This window comes from Camponotus floridanus, unplaced genomic scaffold (assembly GCF_003227725.1).
Source record: "Camponotus floridanus strain SB8 unplaced genomic scaffold, Cflo_v7.5 scaffold141, whole genome shotgun sequence".
Taxonomy (NCBI): Eukaryota; Metazoa; Arthropoda; class Insecta; order Hymenoptera; family Formicidae; genus Camponotus; species Camponotus floridanus.
Genome location: NW_020229261.1, coordinates 304,647 through 318,465, shown reverse-complemented (window position 1 = coordinate 318,465; position 13,819 = coordinate 304,647). Strand labels below are relative to the sequence as shown.

Here is a 13,819-nt window from a genome sequence, read left to right as displayed (position 1 = left end):
TTAATATGAAAATCAGATAATAAATAGCCGTCTTTTGCATGATGACACGATACCGAAAATAGCTTAGAGGAAAATTTTAAAGCTGAGAATGTATCGCGTAGATGTATTTATATTGTCGGTTTATGGTTCAGGTTTAGTTTATAATTCAGGTTTTTTTTTAAATCTGAAATCTATCTCATAGCAACAATAGTCAGAGGAAGAGAGACTGCAAGATATCGATGTTTGATGTTGCAAAAATGAAATGCAGGCCCCACGAATGATTCTTGCGCAAGAATTCGAAAGTTCTTCCTACGCCATTGGAGGCAACGGTGCAGGGAAGTTGCATCGAGCCGCGGGCCGGTTTGAAAGCTAACGTTTCATTTGCGTTCTCTACGTGCAAGAATGATGCTCTCGCTATTTTTTTGCCGTCAACGAGCCGTTAAAATGGTTGCAGAGCGGCGCGAAGAAGAAGAATGATTGAAGACTAGAATGTTCCTTTCAATCTCGTATACAACATTATCCAAAGAATCCGAAAGTCAAGAAAAAATCTTTGATCTTTGGGGAAATAGAGCGTCTAGATACGAATACATAATAAATTCCACGTTAATGCGGAATAAAGAAACCTTTAGAAAGTCCGGGGAATCATTTTAAGACATTCACTTTATGTACATGGACATCGCGCGATCGTTCAAAAGGAGTTTAAAGGGATTTGTGCAATCTATATTTTTACGCAATCTTACGCAATGGGACAAAAATGCGCGACTTTTTCTTTATCGCGCAAACAACATTGTGCGAATGACGGAGGTTAATTCAAATCGGTTCCCTGATCTCGGCGACTGGCCAATAGCGGTTAATTATCGCGTTAAAAAATCGAAAAGATCCGTCGAATCGACCACCGAGGCTGTAATTACAGTTATCTCGGCGCAACGTGGTCTTCAAGCTTGCAACAATGAGACGCTCGTAATTCATTATTGTTCATGTTCCATTATCCGCGCGAATAACGACGGAAAGAAGAATGTAATAAATCAAACGCGCGATTCTTACGAGCTTAAAATAAACATTTGAACGATTCGGAAGTCTTAATTCTTACAATTCCTTGATAACTAGTAATTAAGCTTTATATTTCGATAGATTGATTAAATTATTTTTATTCATCCATAAATTCTTCAAATGTATTATTCCATCTACAAATGCATGATATTTTAAGTTATTAAAAATTTTTTATATAAGATTGTTTGATGGAGACATGGTGCGTTATTTAAAAAAGATATCAAGATATATTGGATAAGATAAAATAAAAAATTGATATTCAATTAATTGTAAATAGTTATTCTGTTTTTAAAATAAAAGAGAGTTTATCTGTCTAAACTTGATAATTTCTTCAAAAATATTTCAGAAAAATTGTGCAAAAAATCTTTATCAAATTGAATTTCCTAAAAAGATTTTTCTAACATTGATTACCTATCATTAATATATTTCTGTAATTTCTGTAAATAGGTTTACGATTTTATATAATGCCGTTTTACGTACCAGATAAACAAATAAATTTGTAAATTTTTTAACTTGAAAATGGGAACGCTAATAAAATTCAGCCTACTTATGCAGTCAACATGTTTCTCGACATGTTTCTCGACATGTTTCTTGAACAAATTTCATGTTTTTATGATGTTATTAATTATGCACTATTAATTGTAACCAACATATGATATCATAAAGTAATTTTTATTAATGCAGAAATCCGAATCCCCGGTCATTTTTTATGCATTTCTTTGGCATTTAAATAGAGTAGAGATATCATGTTTGATATTTAAATGCATTTTTCTATATAATATTGGCTAATATATTGGACACGTTTATGGGATTCGTTTAATTACTATTCCATAAAATTAGATATCTTGAAAAGTAAATTAAAATTCGTTATTTTTAGAATATTTTATAGTTTCGAGAAATAATTAATCATATATATATATATATATATATATATATATATAAAATTATTTAATAATGTTTCCGAATTATTCAAATGTTTTTAAAAACAACGTTATTTTCATTTACAGGAAGTATTGTTGGCGCATAGCAAGGCCACCGCTCATTGTGAGCCGATCACGGTGATCCTAGCTGAAATGGAAGCGCCGGAACTTGCGGCTCTTCTCGGCTTCGTCTACACCGGAAGTGTCACGGTTCCGCGGATGCGGTTGGACGCGTTTTTACGCGCTGCCGAGACCCTGCGGATTCGCTTGCCACCGGTGCCAGTGACAACGACTTGCGGCGAGCGAGTGCAAGCGGACTGTAAACTGGAGGATGTGAAGGACGTCAAAGTTAATCCCAAGTATCTGCGATGCGATCAATATCCTTGGTGCAGATCGGGGAGATCATCCTACGAAGATCCGCTCGATAGAAAGGAGTCCAGGATTTTTTCGATGGACGGCAACAGGAACGTTTCTAAGAACATCGGGACGCTTCGTGAAGTCAATAATCCTGGTCCCAGTTCGTTTGAGCCAAGCTGTCCGGGCGGCTGGCCAATCGATGGTTTCCTGTATCAGGATAGAGCGATAGATGCTTCCGCAGAGAAAGATCACAGCTCGGTGATAGTCACGGATAAAAATCGCATGATAGCTCCTAGTAGCGAATCGTCCTTCGACGTTTATCAGCGAGACGCGTGTCTTCCTGATAGATCGTTCGCGGAAGGATACGGTAATAATCTGGATTTTTCGGAGAGGATCAGAATATCGGGCTACGAGAGATCGCAAGTGAATCGTTCGACAGAGAAGCCGATGACGGATGATGATGTACGCGTGGCAGACGAGTCTTATGAAAGGTCACGCGACGGGTACCCCTTCCAGGGCATGCCGTTGTCGTCCTTGCAGTGTCGGACAAGGTCTTTCGAGAAGACGATCGATTACGGCTCGCAGACGACGGCGGGTGAGGATCTCAGCTGCGGCGAAAGTTGTTGTAGGTGGAGGACCATCCGCAGGCATGTGGCCAATCGCGTCACCGCGTCGCCGTGGCGCCAGATTATCAGACCTCATCATTCACCGAGAACCCCTCGGTCCATCGTATCCCAACGTCATATCGATGATGTAAGTACTTAGCAAGATTATAAATATTATTAATCACATTTCAGATCATTGAGTGTTGATAAAAAATGTTTTGCATATTCGATTATGATGCCAAATGCGATTTGAACTCGAGTCGAGTTGCCTTGTATTCTCATGAATATAAAACAGATCGAAGTCGAACGTCGATTGCAGCGTGACTCTCAGAACATAGTTGACGTATCCAACTAACAGATCGAAAATCAGATACTGAGATTAAGGTGAAATTCTAATGGAATTAACATCGAGATGGTACAAATTATTGATGAATTTTTGATTATTATTTCAATGATGAATCAATCAATTAATTATATTCAAATTAAAAGTCACTTTAGATGATTTTGTTTAGACTATAGTTCACAAAAATTAAAAATAGAGTTATACTAATTTTACTAAATAGAAAAATACTTAAAAAATAATTATATAAGAAATATGTATCACTTATATTTTATACATATTATACATATGTAATAAACAGAAATCTTTATCTTAAATTATATCGTAAATTATAAATAGTATAAAAGAATTTTATGAAATCGAGAAAAATTGATTATTTTGAATATGATAATAATATGACATATATAATTGTATTATCAATAGAACAATATTATCAATTTATTACAAATATACAAAGTGTTACAGAAAGTACATAAATATAATATTTATTTTCTTGAAAGAACCAAAATGAAAATAAACATATGAAAACATTTATACGAAATTTAAATGTAACACAGAATAGTAATAGAAATACATTGCATATATCTCTATTTATTTATAAATTGAAATAATAATTAAATATCACGTACTAAAAATTAAAAATTAAATATCATATTTATTTCTGACTGGATAGCTTAATAATGTCAATGAAATGCTGCTTTACTCCTTTTATTTGTGTATTTCTGTGAGGCGATTTTCTTATCTAAACATGATTAAACTTTTCAACGCTGCAGCCTGACAGACAAACATGTGAAAGATTCAGTGAGATTAGCTCTCTTACATATTATTCACTCAATTTTTAGTTTTTAACAAATAAAATGTAGGCGCAATTATCATATTAATTGAAAAAAAATACAAATATATTTTTTGTAAGTTTTAAGAAAATAAATTGTATGCAATATCAATATTTATTTCTTTTCGCTGTAATAGACTCTCTGTTTTATAAACTTAAAAAGAAAAAACAAGAAGAATTGCGATGGTGGATCGATCAATGTGTGTCGGAAATGAAAGTCGATCACATTTTAATATAAAGATTGAGCAGACCAGAGGTAAAATATTCACTATGGTGGGAACTGTGTCGAGGTGAATAACATGGCAAAATCAAACACAAACACATGTTTTTCGTCTAATCGATAGTAAAAGATATCTGTCAAGCAATGGAAAAACGACTCCGACTTCAACTGCATGCATAATAAAAAAAGAGTTAATATTCATGAAGAGGTAAATAATCATGCCAATGACATGGCAAATTTATTTTCGCTGTATAAATACGCTGTATAATATTTCTTTTAAATGGAGAGATCTAGAAAATAAAAAGTATTTTATCCATTTAAATAATTAATTATTGATAATTTTAAATAATTGAAACTTTATCTTATACGCATATTCACATAAAAAATTTTACACATTATATAATATTCTCGTTCTTCACTCGTATTCAATTATTCCGTTAAAGATTTATCGAGAATCATGAATTGCGATTAATTGGCTCGCGATAATACAGTAGTTTTTAGTAATTTTCAATTTTCGCAAAATAAAGAACAGAGATAAACCCTTAAATTAATGCCGCAACCCTTTAATTAATGCCGCAGATGCAAAACATTTTAACGTGACATGGATGCACGAACGCACTTACCGCGTTATCGTCTTGGCGCGTCGAGATTAATGAGAGAAAATGGTTTCGATATAACCTGTCTCTATAAATCGCTCGTGGTAAAACTCGCGAAGTTAATTAAATAGAAACCGCGGTCCTCACACGCCATGCGAAAATAGCGGCATCAATTGTTCCTGCCATTTTAATTAATTAATGCAGGAATGTAAAAAAACGGTTGTTATATATACACAAATTTTTATATTCATTTATTAATTCATTCTCAGCTAAAATATAAAAATTCATATTCTAATAGCGCGATTAAACATGTCGCCGTCTCGAACATTAAAATAATCCTCGCTTTTATTTATTATTATGAATAAGTCGTAGCTGTTCTACGTAATTTTTCGGAGTATTAATGTGCAAAAGCAAAAAAATGATTAAAGACGATTTGAAAATTCTGTGATTTTAGAGTATATGTAAATTGTACGAAATGATCATTTCTTTTTTTTTAACGTTTTTGTCTAGATTATATATTATCTTGATTTAGCGTTAGATCAATTCAGTTTTAAAATCTAATTGCATATTTTTGATGTCTCGCTTTAATCGCGATTTTATCCATGTCTTCCAATAATAATCGACGAATTAAATTAGACGCGACGTGATATCATTTGAATTTCATTAGAATTTCATTAGAATTCTATACGAAAAGAGAGTTTTCGATGTGTGCTTTATCGTTCATACTATGGAATGCAAATGGTAACATAGTGAGAAACTAATTTATTTTAATGTATTCATGAAAAATTTACATTTGCTTTTCTGCGAATCAAAAATCATAAATCAATATGACATGAATGAGGAAACAAGAGCCTTAGCTATTTAGCCTATTAAAGATTATCTAGCTTCAGCCATGCGCATATTATTAAAAGTTTATAAGCTAGATAAAATAGCAGACTCATAAATAGAAATGTATGATAGTCAGGAAACAGGAAAACTATATATATATGCTTTTTAGGCCCAGTTCCACAATCCAGTTAATCCGAGTTTAAGTAGTGAATGGACCAATCAGGACCCAGTTTAACGTCTTAAACTCGGATTAATTCGAGTTGTGGAACCGGGCCTTATTAATTCTTTCCGTTATATTGACGAATCTTTTTCTCTTTCCAAATTTCGTTCTTTGCTTAACACAAATTATGAACTGAATTTCACTAGAAATTAATCAAAGAAAGACCTGTATGATGATTTATACATTAATTTTCCAACATGAAACATAAAAAAAATTGCTACGCGAGTAGGCTGCGTGATTAATAGAAATTGCATGTCGCACTAAACACATGTATAGAAGGAGAATTAATTGATAGTTGTAAACATCATAGCGTAGACGAATGCGAACCCGGAAAATTCGCGCGGTCGCCATTTGTACGCTCGCGTCTCAACAACAGGTGACAGAGCGTTGTCACTTCCAGCTGCGTCGTTGCCCTTCACTCGGATTCGATGTCGTTTCATTTACAATTAATGCAGCTATCAGTTAGCTCGCTCCCTCCTAGTCGTTTATCAGGCCGCGCCGTGATTGCGCATCGCCAGCTGGCGATGCCAGGTGCGCGCGCGTCCGTCGCATTATTACGTGCATTTTCTCTTTCGACGGGAGATGCGTGCCAGATTTCGTGGGTCGGCCATGCTGCTTGCGCAAACAGCGGTCGCCGCAACTTGCACCGAGATTTTAATCGTCCGGATAAGGACGAAGCCGTTGCGTTCATCAGAGATTTTCCCTTGCGCGTACGCGGATGGATAATTGCAATCTATCATAAGAGAAGTAGGAAGAATTATAAGATAGGCTTGAAGAAGATTTATATTCGAGTTCTTTCAGCCTTCGGTACCTTTCAGTGTTTACTTAAAATAGATATTTATAATTTGAAAATGTTACATCCGGAGATATCTTGACTCAACATTAATCTGATTCTTATTTGAATTTATTACATTAATTTTTTTCGAGAAATAGATACATGGTATTTGAATTTTTATTGTAAATTAAGGAAAGAAATGTTTAAGATAATTAATAATAATTATAATATATGTAACAAAATTGTCTTTGATATAGGTTACTTTCATTAGAGTAAATTATTTTATATTTCTTCAATAAATTACATCGGGAATATTGTTGTGTAAATAAATATTTATGACAATGATCAATTTCGAGAACAGAAAGCAAAGTTAGTATAGAAAGAATTTTCTAAAAAATATAACTACTTAGAATTAATATCTGAATTAATGATTTTTTTATATAAACAGCTTATTAATTATTTTAATTGTTATTAATAATTTAGGCATTAAATATGTAACATAAATTTTTAATCGAGGATTTTTAATTGAGAGATGTGTTATTTATACTTAATATAATATTTTCAATATTATAATTATATAAATACTATCGCGCGTTTTATGACAAAAAAAGAAATCAGTCGAGTTATCACGCTTTCAGCATGAAACTTTTCTCGCAAATAAATGCGATAAGAAGAACTGAAAAACAATATAGAAAGAACGGCAGATATAAAGTATCCTGATGATTGATAGCAAAAATCAATCAAAAATATTGAAAAAAAGTGTGAAAGTTATAATTTAATGCGATAAATTTTATGAAAATTATGATCAATATTGTACTCCCGATATAAAAATCCTATTTCATGAATTCAATCCCGATTATTTATATTTCGTTGAATGTAAATACAATAACAATAGACGCAAATAAGTCTGCATTTTAATAAATCCGCTTTTCTTATCACATCAGGGTCATTTGACTATTGCATTCAAATGATCGATAATGTCTGTCAAATTGTCACAATCTAACTACTTTCTAATTGCCGCTTTCTTCTGTTTCTATCAATTGCTCATTATACGCATTCCTGCGCGCGGCTATAGTCACTGTGCCATAGTCGTTTTATTTAGCATTCGAGAGATGGGAAACCATTGATGTACACGACTCTTGCGTTATACCCTATTGGCCTGATCGTAGTGTTTAGAAACTGTTTCTCAATGTCTGAATAAATTTGCAATGGATGACACGTTTTTCTATAGAATAAATATTAGGGGATAAAAATTATTTCGTGAAAGTTATTTTTTTAATTCTACTAAGAAAATATTAGCTAAAGTGATAATAATATAAATTAATGCTACAATTGCTGTTCTTCGTGAAAAAAAGAACATTAGACTTCCAATTCTATAAAATATCATAATTTCGTGTTATTTTAAATGAGACGATAATTGTTGCAACTAGAGAAGATGGAATCAGATGACAATAGAAAACCCGCGATAACATTTCGAGATTATTCTAAATTGATGAGCATGACTATTTGAAATTAACCATAAAAATAATAAAAAAAAACGATGGCATTTAAATCTAGATATTACTTTCTAGCTCATTGAAATGCGCGTACTGTGTCTGATTTCGAATTTTCACGGCTGATACGCCATGGTCGCCTTTTTTCCTTGTCGTAAAGTTAATGAACATGAATAAATTTGATTTAATCATTTGCATTTGATTGTAAACGAGTGTCCGATTTTTTGCGGATACGCTGAATACGCGCAAAAACATAATTATGTCTTTTCTAGAAAATTACATTAATATATCTATAAAATTGTTTATAATTGAAATGATTACTTAAATATATCTTTCTTTAGAGACAAATTTAAAAACTGTTGAATTTAAAAATAGACTATTTTTATTATAACAAACATATTAAAATTTTCATGATATTGTTTTAAATAATGAATATACATAAGGAATATTTAAAATATTTCAACAAATAATATTTTAAACATAAAAATAGAAGAACGATGTTAAAAAAATTTTGTAATTAAAGTATAAGAGGCACCTTATTTTGTTATTTAAATTAGGATAATTATTTTCAAAGGGAAAAGTGAAATTAATTGCGTAAATAGATAATTCGATAACTGTTGCAGGAAATTCAAAAGAAGCCTCTAACTCCAGAACCAACTCGATCTACGGTAATATCGATGAGTCCGAAGATCCATTCCCCGAATAGGAATCCATCGAGAAATGACGGGTTTTACGCTGTCGAAGTTCCTACCAATTGCGAGATGAGCTTTAGCAATGATACGAGATTATGCGAGACGATCGGTGCTCCAGAGACGAACATGCAGGAGATCTATCGATCTCCGCCAGCTCCGTTCGCACCCTGCAATCAAATCGCACCGCTTGCGAACTCGTCGAGAAGCAACGATCCGCCCGTTCGAAACGTCAGCAACACGCCTACGCGATTATTGCCTGCCGTTAACGACAGCGTTATCACGAATGCCGGCGGATATACGACGCCGATTCCGGTTCCGCAGACGCCGCAGAAACACGAATTGTCGCATCCGATCAGCAGACTCTGCGACACGATCGAGTCCGACGAGAAGAGGGAGTCCTCGAGGATGGAGATGACGAGCACGGAGAAGAATGAGGAGGAGAGGATTCTTGTTAATAGCGATAATAACAATAACAACGAGACGATCGTCAGGACTATCGAAACGACTCAGATAGGACGATCGGGCGACGATCACAGGTGTGATCAGTGCGGGAAGACCTTCGTCACGAGAGCCTCGCTAAAGGTATTTTTTATCCAAAGAATTAGTCAGCTAACGTTTTTAAAGACCGCATGTTTATATATTCCTGCGGAAAATGTAGATTTCATAGATTTCAGTCGCGGCTAGATACATTTTGTAAGATTTAACTATTTAATTCTGCACTTTAATTTGACAAAAATATAGAAATCTAACATCATAGTTAATGTTAAATTAATGTCACACACTTCTCATTTATGGCTTTACATGTTTTATGTAAGCACCTTAATTCTTCATCATATATGTGCTTATATGCCCGCATTATTAAAAGTTGATTATTAAAAGATAAGATACTAAGACATTTAACACGATTTTTTCCTCTTCAACACTTCATAATCATAAATAATTACTGTGTAAAGTCAGATTATCAATACTTGCGTTGATTACAAAATTACAGGGAAAGCAAAGATTCAAAGTCGCGTTCGAGCCTTTTCATTTTTCCATCTTTTTTTCAATTCCATATTCTTAAATTATATTTAGTTATACACCGCGTCTATGAGATTATATCTACTTGATCGCGCTGATTACAAGACCATAGAAGAGAAAGCAAAGATTCAAAGTCTCATTCGATTCTTTTCCTTTTTTCGCCTTATTTTCGATTCTATATTCCCAAGCAGCTATACATCTCGCTTATGTGATGATGTCTACGTCATCGCAGGTACATAGCCGAACACACTCGGGCGAGAAGCCGTTCCGTTGCGCTGATTGCGGCAAACAATTCTCACAGCTGCGCAACTATAAGTACCACCGCAGCGTGCACGAGGGCACGCGGGAGTTCGCCGCGACTTGTCCGGAATGCGGCAAGTACTTCAACGATCGCGGTTATCTGAGCTCGCATATGAAGATCCATCGGAATCGCAAGGAGTACGGCTGCGCGGAATGCGGCAAAAGTTTCAACCAACGCGTAGCCTACAACATGCACGTGCGCATACATACGGGCGTGAAGCCGCATCAGTGCGAGCAATGCGGCAAAGCGTTTTCGCGGAAGATGCTGCTCAAGCAACATCTGAGGACCCATTCCGGCGAACGGCCGTATCAGTGCCAGGTCTGCCAGAAAGCGTTCGCCGATCGCTCCAACATGACCCTACACACCAGGCTGCACTCCGGTCTGAAGCCGTACCAGTGCAATCTATGCTCGAAGGCCTTCACCAAGAAGCACCACCTCAAGACGCACCTCAATTACCATACTGGCACTAAGCCATACTCCTGCTCCAACTGCGGTGGCAGGTTCTCGCAGAGTAGCAACATGAGGACTCATTTCAAGAAGTGCATCGTCAACAACGCTGTCGGATTAGCCAAATCCGGCGACGAGATTGGTGTCGATCGCGCCGATCCTGAGGGTAACGTGGCGCCGCAGATGGTCCTTACGCCGCCCAACTCTGATCAAGAGTCCAGCATCTTGACACCGATACAGAGCAACGCGTAGGGATCTCTGCTCGAAAAAAGAGACAGATACTTGTATTTCGAAAGTTGATAAAGTTGATGAAGAATAAAGTGAAAATGCTGTTGCGACCGCATCATTATGATGTTCGAAGGAAGATGATGCACTTGGCAGACGTGTTTCTCGCTAATAAATTGATCGGAAATAGACCGCGAGCTTTCACGCTTTACGTTTGCAAGAGGTTAGTACACGTTCGTAAACATTTTCTAGGACATATCGAGTTGCTTGCATTAAGAGATGCTACGATAATTAGAAAAGGAAATTATATTAAATTAATTTAAAAATTTTTTTTCAATCTGATATTTAGATCTGATATTTCAATTAAAATAAGATTGCGCGAGATTAAAGTGGTATATAAAATGGTATGGTATATAATCTTTGCACTGTGCCTTATTCAGTTCCTGTATTTATTGAATTAATCTCAATGTACATAATTCCGTATATATTAATTTAATATAATATTTAACAATTTGGAGTAAGATTTAACATTCGAGAAATCATATTAAATTGAGCGTCGATAAATTGAATTTACTTACTCGATAAATTGAATTTACTCTCTCCTTACTTCTTCACTTGAAACTAATTTATTTGTTTTTCGTTTTGTAAACCGCTGGTTGTTGATTCCAAAGATTTATATGCACAGATCTGTTTTTTTGAAGTAAGTATTTATCAAATTTCTAATCGATAAAGTAAAGTTTATAAACTTAAACTCTTAAAATCTCCAGATTCTTGTGATTTCCATACAATCTATAATTAATAGAAAATATTTTACTTCATTAATTTTTAAAAATTAAATACTATTTAATTATTAAGATATTATTAAGAGGTGACAATAGAAATAACATGAAAGGAAAATCAATCACTCATTATTAACGCAAAGTTGGCGCAACAGATATTATAGATATTTCAACTTCAATATTTGGAAATCGAAATCGTCTTAGTATTCATTCAATTATTATGATGATCTGGCTCTTATATCCGGAATGATTCCGAAGAATCGAGGAATAGATCGTTTCCTAATCGTTCGCATCGAATAATTAATAGTCCGTTCGCCGAAACTGCAACATGTGATTGCAACATGGGAAGCCCAATTGTCGGTTGCAACACAAATGGCAACTTCAAATGCAATCGGAAAGTCTACCCCGTTTGTAGAAGCTTGTATCTCCTCGTATTTGAAAGTAGCTGTCAGAGAACCGGTTGTTTGAAGAACAATCGAGCTTCAAAGTAAATATTTTTTTTAATAGAGTGTTTCTAGCAACATTGAGAATCTACAAGAGCAACTTTGTTAAAAACTTCAGAAGAAAACTATCATATGGATTCTTACAACGAGTAATGTAATATTTGCATTCAATCATAGAAATTCTTACCTAAATTAATTGAGATATATGGATTAATTTAAATAAAAAATTCGAGAGGCCCTTTCTAAATCTTTAAGTACGAAGGTAAGAAAGAGGCATGAGAAATGAAATAATCAATCAAATAGAATTTAGATACGTAAATAAATAAATGCATTTTCTAATCATTTTCCGATAAAACCTGAAAATTGTGTAATATCAAGTATCATATAATTTTTTTTAACAAATAGATTTTGAAATTAGGTCCGAGAGACTAATATATGTATGTTAAAAACATAAATCAAGTCAAATCAAATCAAATTAAACTAAATCAAATTCATATAAATCTATATGAGGAATATGTAATAAATTCAGCAAAGTATCTGAAATACCGATATCATGTATATTATTTGGTACAGTAATATATTTTATTAATATAAATTCATTGCATATTAATAGAAATATATTATATATTCTATCTATGATGCGAAGTGCATTAAGTTACAAATAAACATTTATATTGTATAGTTATATTCAATTGTGAATAGATTAAATTATCTCTATTCAAAATATAATATAAAATAAAGACAATAAAAAAATGAAATACTTAAATATTTCTTAATTTATTAAAAATCTGTGTGTTTTATTTATCTTCATTGAAAAATAAAAAAGTCTTTCCTTTCTGAAGACTATTAAACTATTAAAATATAAGCGATATTCAAGATCAACAACACGTTATTGCCATTTCCTAATAAATAAATTTTATTTTAATTATTCGTAAAAATAAAATAATTTCAAGTGGTGTATTGCTCGAAGAATAAATCTCTCCCTCTCTCTTTTTCTCTCGTCTTCTTTGTGTTTAGAATAAAGTGCAATCGCAACGTACATCTGAAGTATAACGGTGCATCGTGGGCAGAATATGTAGACAATAAATCGCCGCCGCGATGGCGTTTCTCTCTCTTGGGGCCAGTGGAATTATCATAAATCCTGCCACGCGACACAAATCGCTTATTAATATTCAAATGAATTGTGAGTGTATGACTCTTTCAAAGATACATCATATTTTTGAAGAAAGTTACGAGACGAGATTTACCATTAACATATGTAACATACTATAAGCCATATGTACTTGCGTTCACATAAAATATTTATCTTCATTTTATGCTACCAGATATCAATTTGCAATTTCATGTCGACGTGATTTTAGTTTCTTACAAGTTCGAACATATGTATAGTATGTAATAATGTAATGTATGTAATTTCTTTTGTGCAAAAAGTATTTTTTATTTGCATTCAATTAAACTATTTAGAAATTTCGAAATATAAAATTTATTCGCGTATTTGTGTTTCCGAAAATAGAATGCAAAATAAAATAAATCCGAAAATAAAATCCAATAAAATCATCTATGCATCTGTGACTACAAGATTCTCCCGGCGGGAGAATCTTACATTGTAAAGCGCAAAAATAAACTGACATTTGACTGTAGAATGTTGAAATGTATCTTAGGTATGCACATAATAATGGCAAATCACCGGCACGTGA

The 13,819-nt window shown here is 33.7% G+C and overlaps 1 protein-coding gene across 2 annotated transcripts in view; it reads left to right on the top strand.

Moving 5' to 3' along the window:
- LOC105250980 overlaps positions 1-13,488 on the top strand; it is a 28,765-nt gene extending 15,277 nt beyond the window's left edge. Inside the window, exons 2-5 of one of the 2 annotated variants that reach the window (XR_889164.3) lie at positions 2,037-3,059; positions 8,839-9,489; positions 10,160-11,123; positions 13,140-13,488. Coding sequence is in view for 1 of the 2 variants with exons in the window: in XM_011257436.3 (XP_011255738.1) it covers positions 2,037-3,059; positions 8,839-9,489; positions 10,160-10,927 (2,442 nt within the window). In the remaining variant the exon portion in view is untranslated. Of the gene's footprint in view, positions 1-2,036; positions 3,060-8,838; positions 9,490-10,159; positions 11,368-13,139 lie in introns of those variants that run through there. The other variant, XM_011257436.3, reaches the window with a different exon arrangement.
- The last annotated feature ends 331 nt before the right edge of the window (positions 13,489-13,819 follow it).